At 32.0% G+C, this 25447-nt stretch overlaps 3 protein-coding genes across 4 annotated transcripts; 2 read left to right on the top strand and 1 right to left on the bottom strand.

Moving 5' to 3' along the window:
• Positions 1-272: 272 nt before the first annotated feature.
• On the top strand, positions 273-2886 carry LOC137837018 (COBRA-like protein 4). Its single transcript, XM_068645827.2, has 6 exons — positions 273-544; positions 631-710; positions 969-1425; positions 1515-1662; positions 1994-2271; positions 2364-2886. The coding sequence occupies exons 1-6, from the start codon at positions 493-495 to the stop codon at positions 2642-2644; spliced, it is 1296 nt and encodes a 431-aa protein (XP_068501928.1). The 5' UTR covers positions 273-492; the 3' UTR covers positions 2645-2886.
• Positions 2887-3171: 285 nt separating this feature from the next.
• LOC137837017 (protein COBRA) lies at positions 3172-7894 on the bottom strand. Its single transcript, XM_068645826.2, has 6 exons — positions 7613-7894; positions 6532-6611; positions 5625-6081; positions 5030-5189; positions 4653-4936; positions 3172-3902 (listed from the first exon to the last, which is right to left on the bottom strand). Exons 1-6 carry the CDS (start codon positions 7716-7718, stop codon positions 3613-3615), a joined length of 1377 nt encoding a protein of 458 aa, XP_068501927.1. The 5' UTR covers positions 7719-7894; the 3' UTR covers positions 3172-3612.
• Positions 7895-18425: 10531 nt separating this feature from the next.
• Positions 18426-24427, top strand: LOC137837015 (uncharacterized). 2 transcript variants are annotated; one of them, XR_016520627.1, is made up of 6 exons: positions 18426-18596; positions 19428-19809; positions 20906-21112; positions 21774-21915; positions 23139-23292; positions 24053-24427. XR_016520627.1 is itself a non-coding variant. In XM_068645824.2 (6 exons), exons 1-6 carry the CDS (start codon positions 18568-18570, stop codon positions 24082-24084), a joined length of 936 nt encoding a protein of 311 aa, XP_068501925.1. In that variant the 5' UTR covers positions 18426-18567; the 3' UTR covers positions 24085-24427. The 2 variants fall into 2 exon arrangements, 1 of the variants encoding a protein (XP_068501925.1); XM_068645824.2 differs by having other exon boundaries at positions 20906-21102.
• The last annotated feature ends 1020 nt before the right edge of the window (positions 24428-25447 follow it).

Below are 25447 nucleotides of genomic sequence, written 5' to 3'. Positions count from 1 at the left end.
GAGAAAATTGCACTTGCAAACTAGAAAGGGAAAGGGGCATTCAAAAAAGTCCTTGTTTTGTTTTGAAAAACCTTGTTTCCATTCTCACTGTGTCAAGTTTCTTGATTTAAGTAAGTATGGCAAAAGAGAAAAGAAAACAAAGTTTATTGATTAAGGAATTTTCTTTCCCTCTCAAACACAACCGTTGAAGTGTTATGTTCACTCTCATAACATGTTGTTCTGATCTGTAGCGGTAGCTTTAAGAAAGGGAAACTTAAACAGAAATCCCAAGTGTGAGACAGTGATATATGGCAATAAAAATGTGCAGGTTCATAACAACCATTTGGTGAGACATAACTGGAACCCCAAGAGATCCCTGGAAAGTTCTTTCCACAATATTATACATTCAATGCCTTAGCATTTTCCCACTCAACAACTATTGATCTATAAAACTTTTGTAAGTTCCTTGGAGCCAATTGTAGTAGTTGATAACATCAAACACATATTCAGACAATGAGGCTTGTCATCTCAGCTCTTTGTGTTCTTGTGTTTTTCTCTTGTGCAGGTGAGATACAAATTTCACTGTATGTTGATTTTTGTTTCACTAACACATGAATATTCAACTAATGTTATAACTTTTTGTTGTCTTAGGTGCTTATGATCCTTTGGATCCAAACGGAAACATAACAATCAAATGGGATGTCATGTCTTGGACACCAGATGGCTATGTGGTAACTGCATTGCTACTTAGTGTGTTTGTGTGATTGTTTGCAAAATTGATTTCCATGCAATGCAATTATACTTAATGTTTTTCTCTCCTTGAAAAAAACAAGTTAAAAATAAAAGTAAGTATAATGCTTCAATTCAATCAGTTTTGAATCCAAATATCAAATAGCTAGCATTACAACAAATTGCAGTAGTAAAATGCATGAATGAAACCAGCTCTGCCAAAATAAATTATTGCCTTATGCCTATGCATTTTCCATCAGGCTGTGGTAACAGTTCATAATTTTCAAATGTTTCGGCACATCATGAATCCTGGATGGACCTTGGGATGGACATGGGCCAAGAAAGAAGTGATTTGGTCCATGGTAGGAGCTCAAACCACAGAGCAAGGAGATTGCTCTAAGTTCAAAGGCAGCATACCTCATTGCTGCAAGAAAACTCCCACAGTTGTAGATCTACTCCCTGGTGTTCCTTACAACCAGCAATTCTCAAACTGCTGTAAGGGTGGAGTGGTGGCTGCATGGGGCCAAGATCCTTCACAAGCTATCTCATCCTTCCAAGTCAGTGTAGGCCAAGCTGGTACCACAAACAAGACAGTTAAACTCCCCAAGAATTTCACTCTCTTGGCTCCTGGACCAGGCTATTCCTGTGGCCCTGCCAAGATTGTTCCTTCCACCACTTTCCTTACTCCTGACAAGCGCCGCAAGACTCAAGCACTAAGTAAGATCTCTAACCTCACAATTTCAATTTGATCACCAACTTCCAACATTAACAATTCTCAAAAGTCTCATTTGCTTTGTCTTATGCAGTGACATGGAATGTTACCTGCACATACTCACAGTTCCTGGCAAGAAAGAATCCAACTTGCTGTGTATCTTTGTCATCCTTCTATAACGAAACCATTACCCCTTGTCCCTCTTGTGCCTGTGGCTGCCACAACAAGAAGAATTGTGTCAAGTAAGTTTTATATGGAAAAGTGATGGCCTTAAGAAATATTCTAGAGTCAAACTTCATCTTAAAACCAATTTGCATTGTCATGAGGAGAAGTTACACAATAGTATTCCTTTCATTATTTTATCCTTAGGCAAATATTCCTGAATTGTTTGAAAAACATTATACTGACATCTTTATTTATGTGAGGAATGCATTACACCACGTACCCTTAGCTTTCTGTAAACGTTAAAATAGTAAAAGGGTCATGCAAAATCTCAAGAAATCTGTTAATATGTGTTCTATAAGTTAATAGAGAATTTCCAATAACTTTTATCACTGTTGGTGTGGTATGCAGGAGTGAGTCCAAAATTCTCCGCATGGTGGGTGTTCATTCTCCCAAGAAAGACAATGAACCATTGCTGCAGTGCACTCATCACATGTGTCCAATCAGGGTTCACTGGCATGTCAAGGTTAACTATAAGGACTATTGGAGAGTCAAGATTACCATTACAAACTTCAATTACAGGATGAATCACTCGCTCTGGTCTCTTGCTGTTCAGCATCCAAATCTTAACAATCTAACCCAAGTTTTCAGTTTTAATTACAAGCCTCTTCTGCCCTATGCTTCCATAAGTAAGTGCAAGCAAATCAATCTTCTTAAGCTTCTATTATAATTCCATAACTTTAAGAATGGGTATTCAAGCATGTTGTTCTTATGCATGCAGATGACACTGGCATGTTCTATGGCACGAAATACTTCAATGATCTTCTAATGGAAGCTGGACCAACTGGGAATGTTCAATCAGAGTTGCTTCTTCAGAAGGACAAGGATACATTCACATTCAAGCAGGGGTGGGCTTTTCCTCGCAAGATCTACTTTAATGGCGATGAATGCATGATGCCACAACCTGACACATACCCATTTCTACCTAACTCAGCACCTCCTAGTCTAATTACCTCCCCAGCATCTATTTTCTTACTGCTTTTCTTTTTAGCAGTTTGGTGAACTAGTGCACAGTGTGTCAGAATTTTGTGAAAATTTTGAAACCATGTATACCTTCTCAATGATAACGTGACAATAGGCATGAATACTCAAATTCTTTGGAAACACCAAGCCAATATGGCTGTGTTTTTCTGACATGAGCACCAGAGATGCTGAATGTAAATCTCAACAGTGATTTTGTCCGAATCATAGATTGCTTATGCTGTTACTGCAATGCCATAATGAATAATTCATGTCTTTTAGTCTGTTTCTTTGGACTGCATTTACTGCATATATGGATGAGTGCTTTGAATTTTAGTTAAAATTATTTTCAAAGAAATACAATTTATGTTTAGAAGTTTATGACTAAAACAACAGTCATTTTGGAACTAAGTATGAAAATACTCTTATTAAATAATTCAAATGTAGTTAAAATTTACTTATAATAATAAACCTACAAAAAATAATTTATTTATAGTTATATTTGAGATGGAAAGGAGTAAGTATGAATATTGACAATCGTGTTTAATATAGTATGTCATCGTGACTTTGAATGATCTTACCTGAATAAAAACACGCAGGAACATGCAGCAAAAATAAATACATGTACCAAAAGACACACTAAATGAATCACCTCCTACACAGATGATTCTGAAAGAATAAACAATGATAATTTCAAGTACAGACTTCGTTTATGAATTACTCCATTTATTGTGTACCTTTAAATATTTCTTATACTTACAGAACCAACTATGGATCTAAAATGAATAAACACATCATTACACAATAACAATGTAGTAGCAATTTCAATAGCCCCATAAGCTGAAACTTAGAAACAAATCATGGGGCAACAAAGCTACTAATGAAATTTTCTCTGGATGTCTTACTCCAGCTTGGTTCAAATCCCAAATTGGTATCCCAAAATTGAGTCAAAACTTGTCAGATCCAAGATTTTTTTCATGACAGACTTGAGTGTGGCATGCATAGGAACTTTAAGCGTATGCTTGAAATACTAAGGCCACCAAAGAGGTCATTATCAAAACAAGCAGGGAAACCTCTTGCCTGGAACCAGCATTAGGTAACCATGGATAAGCATCAGGTGGTGGCATTACACAAACGTCACCATTGAAATAGACTCTCCGAGGGAAGGCCCAACCCTTGTCAAAAGTGAAAGTTGATTTATCCTTTCTGAATAGTATCTCTGACTGTACATTACCAAGAGTACCAGCTTGCATGAGAAAATCATTGTAGAACTTAACTCCCCAAAGCATTGCTGTATCATCTGTTAAAAGCCAACACAGATCAATTATTTGTGCGTCTCCACAAAAAATACATGTTCTATGGTGAAAACAAGAATATGTTGCTCTTGCAGTAATTATCTCCAGAATGTTTAGAATGTCAGTTTCAAGTATTTGTACATATCAAAGGTGGGTCAATTTTGTTTAAAATATAGATTAAAAGAAAAATATATTTGAAGGGAAAATGTTTAAAACTATAATGGATGTATGCAAATGTACTCTAATACATAAGAGTGGATCAGCCGGGATTTGGAGGAGAAAATGTAAATTATAATGAAAAAAAAACGAGTAAGTTTTTGGAGAAGAAAATAATAATAAAAAAAATTACAATCAATTACTTTGAAAGTATATGCAATTGAGTTTAGAAAACAAAAATTTTAACATAAAAAAGTAAATGTGGTAGTAATTGATAAATTAAGCATTTCAAAAAGTATGCAAATAAAGTGTTATGAAATGGTGAGGCTACATGTCTTGAAGAAGAACAAATTCAGATTACAATAGAAGATAATCTAACACTCAAGAAGTTGGACTCTTAATATATTAATAATATTTTCTGCTCAAGAAATTTGACAACTCCTACACTACATTCAATTTTTGTTTTGCTTTTCCACATGCCTCCTAAGAGGCAATCATGTTTGAGACACTATCAGACACTGCATTCAACTAAGTTAAATAGTTAAGAGTATTTTATATATCTAAAGTTTTTAGTCCTTGAAAGATCACATCACACTTACTTATTGATCCGTAGGGAGTTATTGCCTGGTAGTTGAAACTGAAAAGCTGGGTCAGATTGCTAAAGTTTGGATGTTGAATAACCAAGTTCCAATCAGAATAATTCATCCTGTAATTGAAATTAGTAACAGTGACCTTCACGCGCCAGTACTCCTTGTAGTTAAGCTTAACATGCCAGTGAACTCGGATAGGACACATATGACGAGTACATCGAACCAAAGGTGTAATACTACTTTTACCAGGTCCAGATTTGGAAACAACTGATGCAAGATGTGGTGAATCTGGACTGTAATGATATGAAAAAAAGGACATGTAACGTTATTACACAATTTTTATTTCTGTTAAGAAAAATATCAGTGCACCAAGCATTAAAACCTACTTTACACAGTCCCCTGTTAGTGATGAGTTGCCCTGGCAGCCACATGCACATGTAGAGCAGGGTACAACAGTATCATTATAGAAAGATGAGAGTGAGACGCAGCAAGTGGGCGCTCTCTGAGCAAGAAATTGTGAATATGTGCATGTCACATTCCATGTCACTGTAACAAATCAAAGCACTGGTAAGTTCAAAGTAAATTGATGGATCTTGCTAATGTGAAGTAAAAACTCGGAACAACTGTTAACTTAGGTTCTATTTGAATAAGCTTCTCAGTAAGAACTTATAGGAGAAGAAAATAAGAATTAATTGATTTCCTCATAAGCAAAAATCAACTTATGCGCCTCAATTTTTGGAAAAATTAAATGAGAGAGCTTCAGTGAAAGTAAGTGTGTACAAGTTGAGTTTAGCTTATAGGAAAAATCAATTCATTTTACCTTCCTTGTTTATTCCCCTATAGTGTTTATGGAAACTTGATCTAAACTAGACCAGTTTTAAAATATTACCAGAGAACCAGGTTTTAGCACTAACAAAAACTACAACAAATAGATAATTAACCGACAAGTGTGGAAATGAACATAAAAGTCCAATAACTTACTGAGAGCTTGGGTCACTCTTCTTTTGTCTGGTTGTATGAATTCAGTTGGTTCCACAATTTTCGCTGGGCCACATGTGTAACCTGGTCCTGGTGCTTTCAAGGTGAAACTTTGTGGCAGTTTGACAGTTTTGTTCGTGGTACCAGCACTACCTACACTGATTTGAAAGGCTGAAACTGCTTTGGATTGATCCTGTGCCCATGAGCTGAGTACACCACCTTTGCAGCAGTTTGCAATTTGCTGATTATAAGGCGTTCCGGGAAGTAAATCTACAACTGTTGGGTCCTTTCTACAGCAATGTGGGATGTTTCCCTTAAATCTTGAGCAATCCCCTTGTTCAGTGGTCTGTCCTCCCACCATGCTCCATATTACCTCCTTCTTTGCCCATGTCCATCCTAGTGACCACCCAGGCGCTGAGATATGACGATATTTTTGGAAGTTGTTCATTGTAACAACAGCCTGTCCATTCAATTGTTTCTTAGACATCTAGTAACTAATTGAACAAAAATAAACCCAATCCATTCTAAATGGCTCTAGCCAATAATATAGATAAACTCATGTTTATACTTGTTGTTATTCAATTATAATAGTTCTACAACTTGCATGGTAAAAATGTGAACACAGTCTTCAACTTCAATCTATGATAAAGGGTGACAGAGAACATGTTGTTTTCATTTCTCTGTGAACAAAATGATTTTGCTTCTCAACCTTTTAAGCAAGATATATTATCCAAGTAAGAACTGAAATATAACATGAGATGCAACTGATGTGAACATGAAGATCCATCACAAAAGATGAGCCTAATTAGTAGAGACAAAAAGAGCCAAAAACATTAATGACCAAGTCTAACTGTAAATAGATGATTTGCTTCTGATATTAATAGGTGACATTGTAAAAGAATGTGCTTACAACATAACCATCAGGTGTCCAACTCATAATATCCCATTTGATTGTGATATTTCCATTTGGATCAAGTGGATCATAAGCTTCTGAAAGATAAACAGTAAAACTCAAAATTAATTTATGAAGGTGGGGACAAAGTAATCAGTAAACTTTCAAATTTTCCTATAACCTCTAACACATTATACGAAAAGGACAGTCATGATACTCATGAAAGGTGCGATAAAAATATTTCTGGACTTGCTAAAGCAAATGAACAAAGAAAGTAAACAAACAAACATTTATACAAGCAAATAACTAGTTCGTGAAATCACACTACTACACCTTTTACATATTCAAGCACCGTGATAAAAAAGCTCAATTGAAACCACGTAAATTCAATGTCATATCAATTTTAACCAGCATTTTACAACAAGACAGATAAGCATAATTTCATTTTCATTGCTCGGTACCAAGATTTAGAAAAAAAGCAAGAAAGAAAAATTACGAAGGAATCCAAAAACCATATTTCCCACTACAACCATCGACATCATCAACATGAAAAGCCACCACAAGCCAATAAAAGATCAAACTTTCAAAAGTATTAACAGTGGTTTTAAATTATATGCTCTACAACTTCCTGAAAAACGTGCCATCTTTGTTTTTCGTGCCCCATTTTCAGAACCGTAAGTTTTCGCCTTTGCATTTTGAAATACCCAAACTTTGGCCACTAAGGAATGAACACTTACGATTAGAGCCACTAAAATTTGGCATTTCAAAATTACAGAGACGAAAAGTCAAGGTTTAACAATCAGAAACTAAACCCAAAGACGCCCATTTCTCAGAAACTAAAAAGCTATCAACCCACTTCCAAAACTTGGACAAAATCCATCACCATTCATCACCCAACAAAGCGAGCCACCAATCTCAACATTCATTCCAATTCAACACGCCGTGAGGACCACGCCATGCAAAAAGGAACAAGCAAAAAAAAACGCAAACAATCTCGTACCCAACAGAAAAAACACGACACCCCATCAATCGAAGGCACAGAACAAACGAAAATTCCAAAACTTTAACGAGAAAAAACGGCCAGCATGAGTGCAGGAACCTGTTGAAGTGAAGCACGTGCAAGAGAAGAGAAGAAAAAGCAGAATGCATGCACAGGGTTTGACGAGGGATCGGATCGTGGGGTTGAAGGTGAAAGGGAAAAGCATTTTTCTTTGAACAAAGGGAATGTTAGGGTGTTGAGAAATTTTTTTGTTGGTGTGAGAGGGAGAGAGAACAGAGTGAGCAAAAGAAGAACAGAGGAAGAGAGAGAAAGAGTCTGTGTGGAAAAATTACGCGGCGGACACTGACTGTTTTTGTTCTGTCCAGTTGGCGAGTGTTTGTCAGAGGAAGAGATTGTGGGCTGTGAAGTCCCACTGTAAGCATTTCCAGCTTCTAGAAAATTCGGCCCACTTTACACTTTTCTATTTTTTTTTCATTTTTCATGAATTTAAATGATTTTATTATATATATATATATGTGTGTGTATTTCATAAAAATACTTAGAACCAGATGGATGAATAGTTAAATTTTAGAATTTTTATAAAGAAAAGAAAAAATATTTCATTGTCATTTGTTCTATTTATAAGTTTGGAAAGGAAATGGAAATAAATAAATCACAATGTATTCTTTCTAGTAATTAATAAATGAAAGAAGAAGAAAAAATTAATTTTTAACATATAAATTTTAAATTTCAGTTTAAATTCTATATATTTTTAATATTATCAGCTAAAAAATAATGTTAAATGTAACTTATAAGGTAATTATTATGAAGCCCATAAATTTACTATATATATAATTTGTTTTCGATTATATAAAAATATTATACTATATATCCTAGATCAATTACTTAGTTTTTCATTTTATTTTTTAATTTAACTTTCAAACTTTATTCTCCTTTTTTCTGTGTTCTAAACCCATGGTTTAGGTTATATCAATGACATTATATAATGTATCATAATTGGGTCATTACTAAAAAAAAGTTTGTGCTATTATCTAATCTATTTGTATCAATTTTAAACCTTCTAATATTGAATTGTCATTTTTAAAATAGAAAATTTAAATATATTTTAAACCATTCACATTATTAATAAGTTTGTTTAAGTTTTTTAGGAAAAAATGATTTTAAATAAAATAATTATTTCTTGTGAATTTTAACATGTTTTGATAAACTTATTTTAAAAACAGAAGTACAAAAAAAAAATTCTACTTGTTTCCCACGGCAACTATAGAAGAGAGATCATTTTTAAAAAAAATCACTTTGAGATTATATCTTTAAAAAAAATTGTATTAAAAATAATTTTCATAAAAACATTTGCTTTTGTTTTTCTCCCAAAAATCTTCCTCCTTAAGATTCAAAGATGCAAACGGAGTAATGGAACGCCAACTAAACCATGCTAAGTTAATTTATTCAAAACTAGAGAAAAAAGCACTTTGAGTTATGTTTTTTTTAAACATTAAAAAATAATAAAAATAAGGGCCATTTCCAGAATATAGTTAGAAGTATGAGTAGTAAAAAGAATATAAAATAAAAATTTATAAAACAATAAAATGATCATAAAATTTGTGAGGATTCTTTTAAAAGTTTTATAAGCATATTTTTAATATGAAATCGTATAGATTGAGCTGAATTAATGTGAAGTTATGATCAATTGAGCTGGATTAGACATCATGGTTTAGTGAATAAGTTTAATATTGTTTTCCGTCTATAATATTTATTTAAGAGATATTTGTGTTTGTAATAAAATTATAACAAACAGAATGAAAAATTTAATTAATTGTTCGTAGACGTAAGTTGCAGATTGACGATCGAATCATGTTAAATTATGTGTTGTTTATTTTTTTACAATTAATTCGTAATTGTGTGTTATTTCTCATAAAAACTTTTTCGTATTTTCCTTGATAAATGCTTAACTTTTAAATAATAAATAATAGTTTGTGAAAGTGCTTTTGGAAAAATGGCTTTATATGAAAAGTGATTACTTGCGTCTAGCAATGGGTCCAGACTCCGAAGGAAGAACGTTTTCTAAGTGCACGTCACTTTCTCTCTAACTTTTAACTCTTCTTTCACGTTTAGACATTACTTATTACATAAGCAATCAACAACACTTTTTATATTTTTGGTTCTATGTAAGTTGGAGTAAATGTTTTCTTACATATTTTCTATTTCTTTCTTATTCGTTAATATTTTTGTGTTAAAGGATTATATTATGTTAGAATTTATTTTAAAATATATTAATTCATTTTAAGTTAAATATTTTTTTTTCCTTTGTTATAACGTGAAAATTTATTTTTTATATAGTTCGAATTCTAGAACTCCTAAATACAGATACGTGTACTGTTTAACAATAAAAATAATTTAATCGTATAATGTATTATAATAATATAACAAATGTTAATGATGAATTAGTATAAAATACTTTAATATTAATCCATTTGTAATTTAAAAAAATTACTAATAAAGATATATTTAAATAATTTTGTATTACTACAAGTATATGAAGTTTAAAATTTGGATTAAAATGAAAAACAAATTTTACATAAAAGTAGAAGGATAAAAAAAAGTTAAATTATTTTTTATTTTTTTTTACGTATGAAGATAAATTTATTTGACGTTTTTACCTCTCTTTAGTGAGGCTCATGCTACGTTCCATGACTATGACTAAACCCATGCATTGAACGTCTTTGGAGTGGTAAATGGTTTGCAAGTGAAAGTGACTCATTTTGTTGAAGTCAACATAATGAATGTATGAACGTATGAGAGAGTTAATTAATAAATATAATTTCAATTATAAATTCTAACAATTTAAAATTTTAATTCTAACAAAATATAATATATCTTAATGTTAAAACCTGATCTAATATTATATTAACTTAAATATTAAACAATAATTCAAAATAACAAAATAAATATAATTTTAAATCTTAAAATCACACTACAAAAGAATTATTAAATAATAATTAATTTTAGAGAAAAATAATAATTAATTATTAAATTAGATACTGCTTTATAAATTAAAGAATTATTAATTTTTATTTAATATTTTTCTAGTAATATATATAGTATATAGATAGAATTTGAACATGAACATTTTTTTTTTATCTTAAAGAGGAAATTAATTTAATAATGACTAGAATTATATTTCTTATATCAGTAGACTTACAAGAATATAAATTGAAATGCAAGCCTCTTTTTATTAAGGTAGGAGCTTGATAACGATCAAAATTGCTCCTCTAACACTGGTGGATTTGCATAGATATTAATCAAACATGAATTTGTTTTCAAAATATTTGGTAAATATCAAACAAACAAAGTGTAAGTGAAATAATAGATTTATTTATTCATGTGTTTCATTGAAAACCTCTTAAGGAAATATCAGAGAAATAAATAAATTTAGGGAAAAATAGTACATAAAGTTTGTAATCAAATTAAAGACTATAGTTGAATTTTAAGCTGGTCTGATGAGACATGCATCTATATATCCAAATGATAAACACATTTCTTTATCATTTCACGAAATCAATACAGAGCAACTTACTTGGAAAAAAAGTTTATTTGAAGGTTGATTTGGTTAAGCTCTTTTTATCATCGGGTTTAAAAGTCTATAACTTGTAGGGATCACCTTCATGGTATGTTTATTTTCTAACTTATCAATTTATTATCACTTCTCTTAAAGTGTTGCCTCTCAAATTTTAGGAATCATATCTAAATTATAATATGACCTCTTACTTTTGATTTTCCATGTGAAAATATTTCCACCCAATAGGATAGTTGTCTTATTTTAATTGGAATAATTGTATCTTAATCCACATATCAAATATAATGGAGTTTCACATGTTATTGACTGAGTCATCTTATGATAAAATCATAATATATAAAATATCTATCCATAGGATTTTGACTTCATCTAAATGTTATTTTAGTCTTTTTAACACAACTTTGTTTGTTATCTTCGTTTGATTATTTATTTGAGGGTGTTGTATCAAATGAATACTAAGTTGATTCATAGGTCAACATAAATTTGCTTCATGTGATGATTCACAAAACATGTGTTAAGACTTTGTAATGAGATTATTGATTTAAGAAACAGAAGACCCCGTAATAAGAATGTCATCTACATAAACCAAGATAAATGTAATGTGCGAAGGGGTAAACCGAATAAAAAGAGAAGTGTCGCTTTTAGTAGGAGTGAAACCAAAAGTATGTAAAATTAAAAGTATGTAAAATGTGACTTAGCTCAAGAAACCATGAACATGGCGCTTAATTCAAGCCATAAATGACTTTGTGAAGCTGGCAAACAAGCTGTGGATGTGCAGAGTTAAAGTCAAGCGGTTGCTGCATGAAAACATATTCACTGAGATCACCATTAAGAAAAGTGTTGTTTACGTCAATTTGTTGCACAGACTATCTCGAAGCAACTGCATGTCCAAGAACGAGGTGAATGGTAGTGTGATGAACAACAGGACTAAACGTCTTAGCATAGTCAAGACTGTGTGTGATTGAAGCCTTTGGCCACCAGATGTGCTTTACACCAATGCAAATAACCATCTGCATTAAGTTTTGTTTTAAAAATCAACTTACACCCAACTAGAGAGACGTTTGGAGGAAGAGTAGTTAACATCCAGGTTTTGTTAGGTAACAAAGCATTATACTCATCATGCATATCATTGTACCAGATTGGAGAAGCAACAACTTCTTTGACAAAAGTAGGTATAGAAGGAACATGACTAATAGAGGTAAGATACACCTTAGGTTTGTGAGTGCCAACTTTAGCCCGAGTGACCATCGGATGAGAATTCACAATGGTGGAGATGGGCAAGGGTGAAGAAAAGGGAGGGTCATCATCATTGTGAATGGGTGGTGAAAGAGAGGGCGAAATAACAATAGAAGGTGTGGAAGAAAAAGTTTGAGGAGAAGACACCATTGTAAGAGTAGGAGCATCATCATCGTGAACCAAGGAACTACCTAAGGAAATAGCAAACTTGTTTGTACGCTCGTTATAAGGAAAAAAAATTTCATTAAAAACCACATGATGTGAAATAATAGTTTTGCCATCAAGAATTAGACAAATATAGCCAACATGATGAATATTATATCCAAGAAACAATCAACATTGAGAGAGAAAAGCAAATTTGTGCACATTGTATGGCCTCAGGTTAGGGTAGCAAGCACACCCAAAAACTTTGAAATGAGTATAATCAGGTATCTTGTTAAAGAGTTTATGATAACATGTATCACCATGTAAACCATCACATGGAAACACATTAATAATATGAACAAAAGATATAAAAGCCTTAACCCAAAAGTGTAAGGAAAGATTAGCATGAACAAGTAACGAGATGGATATGGGTCTCTCGTTATGGCGATGTTTTTCGTTCAAAAAATCCATTTTGTTGATGCGTATAGGACACGTCAGACGATGATGAAAATGTTGGTGAAGGAAGGAGTTAAAGAAAGATATTTACGTGCGTTATCAATTCGCAAGTTGCGAATTTTATGGCTAGTTTGATTTTCAACTACAATTTTAATTTTTTTGAACACATTAGAAATTTGAGATTTGGTATGCATAACATAAATCCATGTGAACCTAGTTTATGCATCAAGAAAGGACACATAATATCTGGCTCCATTAGAGCTAAAAACCGGAGCAGGACCCCATAATCCGTATATATAAGCAGTAAAGGTGCAATATAAGTAGTTAAAGTAGTGTGATAAGGCAATTGATGGTATTTAGCACGCACACAAGCAGAACAAATACAAATATCATTCTTTATAGAAATGTTACAAGAAGAAAGAATCTGTTTTAGAGTCTTAAAATGGCAATGACTGAACTGTTGATGCCACAAGTTTTTAGTAATTTTATCACCAGTAAAAGACAAAGAATTTGTAGAACAAATGGAACGTGATTTTAAACCAGGAAAGATATACAAGCCATCTTTAAGAGTTTCTTGAAGAAGAACTTGCTTCTATTCTGCTGAACAACATAATGTTGAACCAAGTGGTGTTCAAGCTTTGAAGAATCCAAACCCTTTGAAGGATGTTGAAGCCTTGGCCGTGCTTGTTGTTGCTGTGCTGGTTTAGTCTAGTTCTGGGGTAGTTTGAGTGTTGTAATCCACCCCTTGATCGAATCTAAAGCATAGGCATTCTCAATCTTTTTGAAAGTAAAATGTTTTTCAAACTAAGTTAAAACAACCGATTGTTTTGTCGAAACAACCAATTGTTTATACTTAAATGTTTTGAGAAAAGATTGAAAACTGTTTTTCAAATGGTTGAACTGTTAAAACCAAAACAACCGATTGATTCGAGGAAACAACCGATTGTTTGTTTTGGTACCATAACAGAAAAACTGTTTTATCTTTGACTGAGCTTTAAATGATTTAACTGCTTACGCTCCTGTCATTAAATGCTTTGACCAATCTTTTAATGCAATTTAAGAGTTTGTTAAGATTTAATAACAAACTACATCTTTGAATATATTCAGAAAAACAGATTGAAGAATCAATCTTTTATAAGTTCTTTGCTAAGAGTTTTTGAGTTTTTCAAAGAGCTGAGATTGCTGAAAGTTTGTGATTGATCAAAGTTTGTGGAATAGGATTCTGCTTGTATTGATTTCAGATTATCTTCTGTAACAGGTGTAATCCTTGTACTTTGTGAAACAAGTTTTTTGTTTCTGTGTTTGCTGAGATTGGCTGTGTGTTCTTGAGGGGATCAAGATCAACAATCTTAGTGTTGGTGTGTTGGCCAAGAAGAGTGTGTGTCTTGAGGTGTTCAAGGTCACTTTCTTGGTTGTGGTGTAAGTGATCACGTTGTGATTGCTTAGTGGATTTCCTCAGGGTTTCTGAGAAGACTGGATGTAGCTCTGGATTTGGAGTGAACCAGTATAAACATCTGTGTGCAATCTCTCTATCTCTAACTCTTTAAATTCAATTTTGTCTGTTGTTTGCTGGTATAAACAACCGATTGTTTCTGTGAAACAACCAATTGTTTTTCTGGTACTGCTGTTTTTTATTGCTGTTTTGGCAAACTAAATTTCTTATCAATTGTTTCTTGAGATAATTTCATTCTTGTTTTAAAAGTTTGCGAAAACCCTCTTTAAACAATTCACCCCCCTCTAGTTTAAAGCCATCCATGTTGAACCAAGTGGTGTTCATGTTTTGAAGAATCCAAATCCTTTGAAGGATGTTGAAGCCTCTGTTATGCTTGATGTTGTTGTGCTGGTTTAAGCTTTGTTCTGGGGTAGTTTATATGTTGTAATCCACCCTGTGATTAAATCTAAAGCATTAGCATTCTCAATCTTTGTGAAAGTAAAATATTTTCAAACTAAGTTAAAACAATCAATTGTTTTGTCGAAACAACCGATTGTTTATACTTAGTTGTTTTGAGAAAAAGATTGAAAACTGTTTTGAATGGTTGAACTGTTAAGTACCAAAACAACCGATTGATTCGAGGAAACAACCGATTGTTTGTTTTGGGACCATAACAGAAAAACTGTTTTCTTGTGGACTGAGCTTTAAATGTTTTAAATGCTTACGCTCCAGTCATTAAATGTTTTGACCAATCTTTTAATGCAATTTAAGAGTTTGTTAAGATTTGATAACAAACTACATCTTTGAATATATTCAGAAAAACAGATTTTGAGAATTAAGAATCTTTGACAAAGTTTTTCAAGAGAGTTTTTTTCAAAGTACTGAGATTGCTAAGAGTTTGTGGTTAATCAAAGTGTTGGAATGAGATTCTGCTTGTATTGATTTCAGATTATCTTTTGTAACAAGTATAATCCTTGTACTCTGTTGAACAATTCGTTTCTGTGTTTGCTGAGATTGGTTGTGTGTTCTTGAGGTGTTCAAGATCAACAATCTTAGTGTTGACCAAGGAGAGTGTGTTTCTTGAGGTGTTCAAGGTCATTCTCTTGGTTGTGGTGTAAGTGATCAAGTAGTGATTGCTTAGTGGAGTTTCCTCAGGGTTCTGAGAAGACTGGATGTAGCTCTGGATTTGGAGTGAACCAGTATAAACAACTGTGTACAATTTCTCTATCCCTATCTCTTTAAATTCAGTTTTGTCAATTAATAACTGGTATAAACAATCGATTGTTTCGGTAAAACAACCGATTGTTTTTCCAGTATTGTGCTTTTGCTTTATGTTTTGAAAAACTGAATTCTTAATCAAGGTTTTCTTGAAGTATTTTTCATTCTAAGCTTAAAAGTTTACTAAAATCTTTCTTAAACAATTCACCCCTCTCGTTTAAGGCCATATATTCTAACAATCCATTCTAACACATAACACGTATTAGGATAAAACACAAAAAACACATTATTATCACGAGAGAACTTGGAGACACCGAGAAGATTTTTTTTAATTTCAAGCATAAGAAGAAGATCATTTAAACGAAGAGATGTATCAGTAGTACAGGAAGGAATATAAGCATAACCAATATGAGAAATATACAAACCTTTGCCATTACCAATTTTTACAGTGTTAGAGCCTTCATAAATTTGCTTATCAGAATAGAAGGAAGGCGAGTTGGTGATGTGATGGGTGGCACCACTATTCGGGTACAATAGAGGATCATCAATAGTTGAAAGGGCACCTAAGATTGAAGCCTCATTGGGTGCACTGCCATGTAAGAGATGAGCATGCATGTTATTTAAAGATTGAGGAGTATACTGTTGCCAAAAAACTCCGCAGAGTGTCCAGGTTTCTTGTAGATTTGACAAACGGGACGTGATGAGTTCCAAGAATTCCAAGGTTCAATGTTTTACAGTCTGTAGTTTGAATGACGAAATCCTTGGTTCGAAGAAAAACGCATGAAGCTACGACCACCACGAGAGTAAACAAACTTTCACTGGAATCTGTCAGCAGTTGAACACACAGGAGTCCAGGAAGCAACATCAGCAGGAGGAGAAATGGTGAGATGAATAATATGGTGGTTTTTGGCAAGATGTTCTTCTTGGGCCAAAAGAAGCGCTTCAATCTCGTTGATGGTGTAACATTCTTTTCGAGACATTATAGAAGCTATATAAGGGTCAAAATCCACCGAAAGAGCATCCATAATGAAGACCCACCATCTTGGTTAAGACTAGTGTGGTCATGGATGCAAGCATCCAAGCAACGAGCAAGTTATCTTGCTGCTTGTAGGTCGTAAATGCAGGGTTGTTGCATGTGGAAGAACCATCATTGGTAGGAAGAAGATGAGGAAGAATCTGAGACCCATCGAGAAATTTGGACAGGAGTAACCCCTCAATTGTGGCAAGAACCTGTTGCTTCCACAACAAAAAAATTGTCTTCTGACAGTTTGAGAGAGATTGACGTGGTGAAGAAATGAAGGGAAAAGGAAGAAAAAGGTGTCATGGAGACAGTGGAGGTAGCAGAAGATATGGGAAAGGTTAAAGAAAAATAAGAAGATTTGGATAACATGTTAAACCTCTGTGGGTGAGAGAGAAAACTAAAACTCATGTATTGAAAGGAGTGAAAGAAAATACAATGTGGCAAGAAAAAGTATGTGTATATGTATGTAAACCCATGTAAGGGTGTGGTTACTCTCTAACACTCAAAAATCTTTTGGAAAATAATGAACAATAACCTTTGAATAAATCAATCTTTGAATAACCACCAACTTTAATTCTTAGTAATGATATATTCAATATTCTTTATGGAAACAACACAAATGAAAGTTATGGTGGATAAAAGTAAGAGAAAAACATAAAGATTTATATTGATTTGTAGTTATCTAGTTGTTTAATCACATAATAAGTCAATTTATTAATTTTAAAATATATTTTACAATAATATAAAAAAAAGAAAATTAACACACAAGAATAATATTCTGAACCCTACAGTGTCCAATACAACACCTTTTGAAACCCTATCACAAGAGAGAACCTTCATCCCTCTTATCAAGAAAAAAAATCAACACAAAAAAAATAAAATGGAAGAAGATCATGTGAAATTTCAACTTATAATTATAAAGACACATAATAGTAATTTTCAAGGAGGTAAGAATATCAAACTATGATCTTAATTCAAAGATCATTGATTAATAATTCAAAAAGGTGTTTTCCAGAATGCAAAGTTTTTTTTGGAATGTTTTTCAAAATTTCATATATTGTAACTTTTAAACAAATTTGTATTTAAAAGAGTAAAAACCTTAGCTTTGGAGGTTTGATAGTTTTAGCAAACTAAAAATTGTTTTTTGATAACCTAAAAAAAGTTTTATGAAGTTGCACAACTTTTTAGTTGGCTATTAAAGCACTATTTTAGTCAATTAATATCACTTAAAGATGACCTTTAAGTAATTTTAGTTTATTAAAAGTATATTTTAATCAATTTGAACATAATTAACTTTATTTCTTAAAATGCTTAACTGATTTTAGTGCACAAATTCATTACAAGGTTGAGTTCAATTTTTGACCCTTTAAAAAGAACATATTTCGATCCAATTTAATTTGAATTCAATGATAAATCAGGTCCAACTACAAATTTGAACCTCTTCTGACGGTTCATATATATATATATAATATTAATTTTATTAATGTTATTTTATTATGTATTTTAATTGCTATGCTATTTTATTGAATCTTTTCCCCCTCACTTTTTTTTGGTATTTAGATGCTCTTTCAATTTTAATTTAATTAAACATTTTATCCATGAATTATCATTATTTTATTACTCAATTTTTGTTTTCATATATTATGCCACCTAATATTTTTTTTTTTTATATATTATCAACGTATTTTTAAACACTCTATAAAAGTTATGATAAATTGAAGCTTTTCTTAGAGAAGCGTGAATATACATGTTTGAGAAATCAATAAAAAATATATAAAAAATAAAAACATATTATTAAAATGTAATAAATAAATAAATAGGAAACAAACACGAGTGAGCATATTCTCCTATAAATAATACGAAAGGTTCCTTGCGTATGCTTCCTCCTTCTCTCTCTCGGCTTTGCTTCTATTCCTTCTTCGAAATCTGCAGCATCGAGCTATTCATGAACGCTTCTCTTCTTTGCTGAAGCAATGGCCTCTTCCGATATTAATTGGGACAGGTTTTCTCACTTTCTCCATTTTTTGTAATTTCACGCTTTTATTAGTTCTGTTCGAGTGTGGATTGCAACTATCGCATGAACAATTAAAGATAATGAACTGAAATTGAATTCAAGAAATACAAATGATATGCACTAATAACTGTTTGAAGTAATGCCTACTAGCAGAAATGTAGTGTTAGCCGTTTATGTTTGCTCGATTAGAAGATATTTGAACTAACAAGATTCTAGGTTGTGACGCTCTGCTTGTATTGTTGCTTTCATTTCCTATTCAGAGCTCAATGAATCTTTCATCTATGGAAATTTGATCTTCTTAGTGGATATTGAATATGCATTGAGTAAACCATCGATTTCACATCTAAACTATTGCTTTCTTTCTGTTTGAGATTTCGCATTTTAGATATATGACTAAACAGAGTACATAAACGGATGCAAACCTTACCTTGGAAAGCGATTTTGTGAGTAATCCTTCAGTATTGGAGATTTCTAATACTTTCCTTAGTGATGCCCGAAGTTAAGAAAATGAAGCAAAATTACTTGAGTAGTCCTGAAGGTATTGGAAATCATGTCAAGTAGGCCTCCAAATATTAAACAATGCTTCAAATTGATCCTTCAATTTCACTATATTAAGTGGGGGCCAAACTGATGAATACTCAATACTTTAAGGATCACTTAAATAATTTGGTACTAGCAGGGAGAGAGGGTAATAACTGTAAGAAGAAATTGGTGATTTATTCTAGATATTTGGATTGGCTTGTTTGGAATATGTTTTATGGATGATGAATTTGATGTCTTGAAGCTTTATTTATTTGTTAAGTCCCACTAATTTTGTAGGCTAGATAAAACGAAGTTCTATGTCGTGGGAGCAGGACTCTTTACAGGTGTTACAGTAGCACTCTACCCGGTTTCTGTTGTGAAAACTAGGCTGCAGGTTGCTTCAAAGGATACTTTGGAGAGAAGTGCATTATCTGTTGTGAAAGGATTACTTAAAACGGATGGAATCCGTGGTTTGTATAAAGGATTTTTTACAGTCATGACTGGTACAATTCCTACCAGAATCATATTTCTTACTGCATTGGAGACGACAAAGGTGGCTTCCCTCAGGATGCTGGAGCCATTCAGACTATCTGAAACTACTCAAGCTGCCATATCAAATGGAGTTGCAGGCATGACATCATCACTTTTGGCACAAGCTGTGTTTGTTCCAGTTGATGTGGTATAATAATCTAATTCACCCAACCTCAGCTGCTGTGCACAAGTGTCAGTAGTTTTGTACTTGAAAGAATATACTCTTTTGGACTTACTGATGGCTGTATATGATGTTTACGCATTTGTATATTGTGGTATACATTCAAATACATCTTTTGTAAGTTAGTTATTTCGACAGTGCAAGCTGACCAACAATCTTTTAAGTTTGTTTTTAACTTTGCCAATTATTGAAGCTTGAATCCTGGTGTTCTTTGACATGTCTGTTGCAATTCAATTTTATTTTAGCTCTAGAAGTATTTTTGTACTTATTTTTGCATATGGCTTTATAAGTTGTATTTGATACATTTTTAAATTTAAACACTATTTTGTACACTTTTTTTATTTAGTTCTATAAACTCATGTATCAGAAAACTTGTAGGTTTGAAAGAAAGGTCTTTTAGTAATGTGTTTTATCAGCATACTTAGGGTGTTTTATTTTATTTTTCTCTTTATATAGTGTGCTTCTTTTAAAGGGTGCTAATGACATGTTTAGATAAACGAGAGCAAATATGTGTCCCGTTAATAAAACATGTCATTATCAGAAAAAATTTAAGGTTTGAAAGGAATGTTTTATAGTAATGTGTTTTATCAGCATACTTATGGTGTTTTATTTTGTTTTGTCCTTATATATTGTGCTTTTGTAAAAGGTTTGACATGTTTAGATGAACAAGAAAAAAGTGTTTTTATTATGTGTTTTTTTCTTTTCCTGTTGATAAAACATTTTTGTTTTATGGAAATATGTATAAATGAATCCTCAATAGAATATCTAGAAAATATTTCATATTATCATTAACTAATTATTATATGTTATAATGTTGTAGAGTATCTTAGATGATTTGTTAGAGGTGGTTTCCATATTTCTTTATCTACTTAAGTAGCTAGGACTGGGAACCTAATATTAGCTTGGCGCTTTGTATGTTTTATCATATCATAATACTGCATATTAACTTGATATCTTGTTATTCTTGATTTCCATTATCTCCTTTTCTCCATTCTTACCTAAGTAGTAGTATAATTGTACCAATTTTTATATGCTAACTACCTTTATATTGAATTATATTAAGGTTAGCCAAAAGCTGATGGTGCAAGGATACTCAGGCCATACCCAATATAGGGGGGGTTTAGATGTTGCTCGTAAGGTGTTAAGGTCTGATGGCATTAGGGGATTATATAGAGGATTTGGTCTATCTGTCATGACTTATGTTCCATCTAGTGCTGTATGGTGGGCAAGTTATGGCTCAAGTAAACACTACTTATGGAGGTGAGACATGGTAATGCTTGTTCTAGAGTCTTAAAGCTCTGTAATTGTCATATTACCTTTTCCTTTGTAATATGTTGTTTATCAAATGGTTAGAAAAACTGAAAATCTATAGAAAATCGTATATTTTAACCCTGGCATTTTTTTCCTTTTTAATGTTTAACCAACATCACTAGGTTACTACGCTATTAAAAATAATCGTGTATTGAAAGAGCCTCTAAATCCTTGCAATCTATCAATCAGTTAGGTTCTGATGTATCATCTATTTAGATGTTCATTACAATGAATACAGTGATTTTAAAATTAGCTCATTCAAGTTAAAGATGTGTAGATTTGTTGTAGTACAAGGACTTGGTAAAACTGAAAAAAATCTTTTAAAGATCCTTTAAGTTTGATGTTATCCTGGTCAGATAAATGTAAAGGAGTCAGTCTAGAAGCATTGAATTATGCTTTGCTCAACATCCATTTATATAAGTTTGGATAGTTGATTTCTACTGGACTTGGAGGACCTATCCAAACAAAAGCATAAGCTTAGTTTTTTTAAGCTATTTTAGATTGGTGAATTTTATCATTAACAGTGTAATGAATTCAGTAAAACACATAATACTGTTATTTCTTCATTACTAGTGAAGTATCTGATTTTTAATGATCATTATCACTGACTGCTTTGGCAGATTCTTGGGGGATAACTCCTGTGAGGAAGGCGCTCCTAGTCTACCAAGGATTATGTTAGTTCAGGCTACCGGAGGGATCATTGCTGGTGCTACTGCATCCTGCATTACAACCCCGTTGGATACAATCAAGACACGGTTACAGGTATCCATAACCTTGTTGAACACATTTCTTTCTAATGCACAAGTTCTCTGCATCCTTTGGTCATTACTGCAGTGTGAATGTTAATGCTTGTATTTGGTTATTAGATCTTTACTAATGATTTGGTTTTAAATGTAATGTGTTTGGTAAATTCACAAGAAACTTAAAAATGTCCCGTGCCATCCTTCATTTCTAGTGTGTTTGAATAAACAATTTTAACCTACATTTTATTATTTTTCATGTCTAATGTAAAGAGATGTGGAAGCTCTATAGAGTAGTTTCTGCGTCAAATGTGATCAGAGAATGTTCATTCATGTTAACAAATAATTTTTATACATGTGAATTACATATATGCTTGCCACTTGTCATCTATCACCCCAGCGCTTCATTAGATGGACCCAAGATAGCCAAATGGTTAAACCGTTCAACTTGTATGATGATGTGATACTTGATTTTTATCCCAAAATATTGTTGTATCTTACTAAATTGTGTTTTATACAGTTCGCCTTCTTCTTAATTAACCAAAATCCCTTTAATTCCAAAGTTTTTTTTTTTTCCATAAGCCAAGTTTAAAACTTACTCCTTCTGACTTAACTTGATTCTGTCATCTGTCTCAGAATATATGGAAATATCCAAAAATATGTTAATTATATATTAGAATATTTTAGATTATTTATCACTTATGACAAGTTTCCTTATTTAGTGGGTTATAATATTTTGCAAATTTTTTAAAAACTATGAAATGTATGAATTTTTGACAACCACAATCTTTTTGGTGATTGTTACTTATTTCAGAATATTTACTTTCTTTTTTTATATATCAGTTTGTTAGGATTTATATAATTTAAATTTATTTTAAAAAGTGTTGCCAATAATATAATAAATGTCACATATGATTGGTCATAACTGTCGTATATACGCTTCTGTTGTCCTTTATATTGTTACTGTTATTAATCTTTTATGTCCTTTATTATTGTTATTGTTGTTGTTTTCTTTTGACCTGTTTTAGTTTGAGAAAGATTGATGTGATACCCACTTTGCAAAGATAGTAATAGACGTATTGCTCCAGTATGTTTTGGTGATTGTAGAAGTTCTTATTCTTAGAAAAGATGAGAACGCAAAGGGGAAGATGGGAACATCATTAATATTGTGATTGAATCTCAATCATATTTATTTAATCTGTCACTGCCTACTAAATTTTCCTCACTCAATGGCTTGCACTATAGGTGACTGGACTTGAAAAGAGAATCTCTGTAAAACAAGTTGTTAAAGATTTGATTATTGAAGATGGTTGGAAAGGTTTATATAGAGGACTAGGTCCAAGGTTTTTCAGCATGTCAGCGTGGGGTACTTCAATGATTCTGGCTTATGAATATCTGAGTAAGTCTTGCTCTCTGATTTCTTCCTGTGTTTACAATCCTGTTTGTTTATTCTGGTTTGGTGTAGACTGTAGTTAAATATTGAAATTAACCCATTAATTTTGATTAACTCTAATTATCCTTGTTTTGGCAATTTATTGATTTTATTTGCTTCTATCTTATTTCTGAATTATGGTCAGGCTGTGTAGTTAGTTCTGTTGGTAATTTTTTGTGGTACTGCATATGATGTTAAGTAATGCATTGTATATGATGCATTTACATTTAAAGTTATATGCATCCAGAATAAGAATGATTCAATTTTACATTTAGTTGATCTCCTACCTTTCTATGGTGCATGCTGGGCTGCAAGTAGTGGGCTTACTGAAATTAACTATAACTAGAAAGATATCATGATAATTTTCACAAGGGATGATCATATTCTTAAGTCCCAGTTTTAAGAATCCTAAATCCTTGTGGAATATTTTCCTTGTGATAAGTTTTATTGTTTAGTCAAACCTTGAATCTTTATTTAAATTTATGGACACCACTCACTCAGTGAAGAATTGTGCAAATCAATTCATTGCATATTTTCCTCACTCATTGCATATTTTATGCCCATTTTGAAGATATTTTTTCATACCGAAGACTTGTTATTTGGCTTCTTTCATGATTTTGTCTGTTAAAAGAGTCTGGCACATTTTTAATCTTCCTGTATCGTAGTACCTATTCTTTAAGTAAATATTTTACTCATTTTGAAATCATTTCAATGTTTCTTCACTCAGAGCGCGTGTGTGCAAAAGATGAAGATGTGTAAACTGATCTAGTTTGAAATTGTCCAAGAATTTTGTCCCAATCTACTTCGCTGGACATTACTAGAAAAATCACAATGGCAATTGAGCATCAGTTTTACTGCTGGACATAACTAGTTAGCTTTTAAGCCTCATAACCAGTTACACATGCACCAGATTTTCTGCTTAAAAGGTTTTCAACTTTAAGCGGACAATTGAGCTAATTGATTTTCAAGTGATTAATCGTTAGGAACAAAAATATGGAAATTTTTGTACTAGAATTTTTTTTCCCATTCTTTTCGAAGACTAAATTGGATTAGTGTATTCTCTTCCAACATTCTATTGATAATGTACAATCAATTTTTTTTTCTGCTAGTTTGCCTCACTCCATCACTGCTTTTTCTTTATTTTATTTTTGCACCCTATCACTGGTCATTGTAATATGAGTGGAATTGGAATTTTTGAAGTGTTTAAGATATCTTTGAGTTTTCTTATTGAACTAGTCCTAGGAGGTACGTATGCATCGGTTTATTTATTTTTATTTTTATTTTAGGTTAGGAAATTAATTTGAAGCTATTATTATATTTTAATAGTTAATTATGTTTGTCTAAAAAATATTGGGATGAAATTGGGATATTTTGTGAAATATATGCATTTTACTTGAAGAAGAAACATTGTAATTTGTTTTATACAAGTTGAAGTTGAAGTTGTTATAATATCAAAACATATATTTGTTCTAAAGTCAACTATTATCATCAAACCTGCAATTTGACTTAAAACTACCAGTTAGATGTTTTTAGTGTAATTGTAATAGTTTTAAAATTATATTTTGATTTTGCAATGCAGAATAAATAGCATATTAAATAAATTTATGGGTTGTACAATTCGTTGTATTAGACCTTGACGTTCGTGATGTAAAACTAGTAGCAATATTAAATACAGACGGTTTATTATGCCATTTCATACCAAATTGAAAATATTTTTTTTATCCTTATTTTATTACCTTATATTTCGAATTATATAATTCAGAATTTAATCTCAGATTTGAAAATAGATTATATAATTTGAAATATATTTTTAAAAAATAGTATTTTGAGAGTAGTTTCTTTAAAAAAAGACTTTTGGATTACATAATCCAAAAGCTAATTTAGACTTCTGGATTACATAATCCATAATATTATAGAAGGACATTTTTAGAATATTAAAAGTTTATGGAGGTGGGAGAGGAATATGTGAAAGTGTAAGAAGAAATAGTCTTAAATAAATCATATATTTCGTAATATGAAAGAAAGAAATAAGTAAAAAAATACACAATCTTTAAGAAAATTTAAGGTTATGGGCTTACTTCAGTGAAGTTCACTCTATGTTAGCATCCATTTGTATGTCTAT

The sequence above is a fragment of the Phaseolus vulgaris genome, chromosome 4 (genome assembly GCF_051622355.1).
Source record: "Phaseolus vulgaris cultivar YP4 chromosome 4, ASM5162235v1, whole genome shotgun sequence".
NCBI classification, from domain to species: Eukaryota; Viridiplantae; Streptophyta; class Magnoliopsida; order Fabales; family Fabaceae; genus Phaseolus; species Phaseolus vulgaris.
The sequence above is the reverse complement of the archived record's forward strand: the minus strand, read 5'-3'. Positions and strand labels throughout refer to the sequence as shown.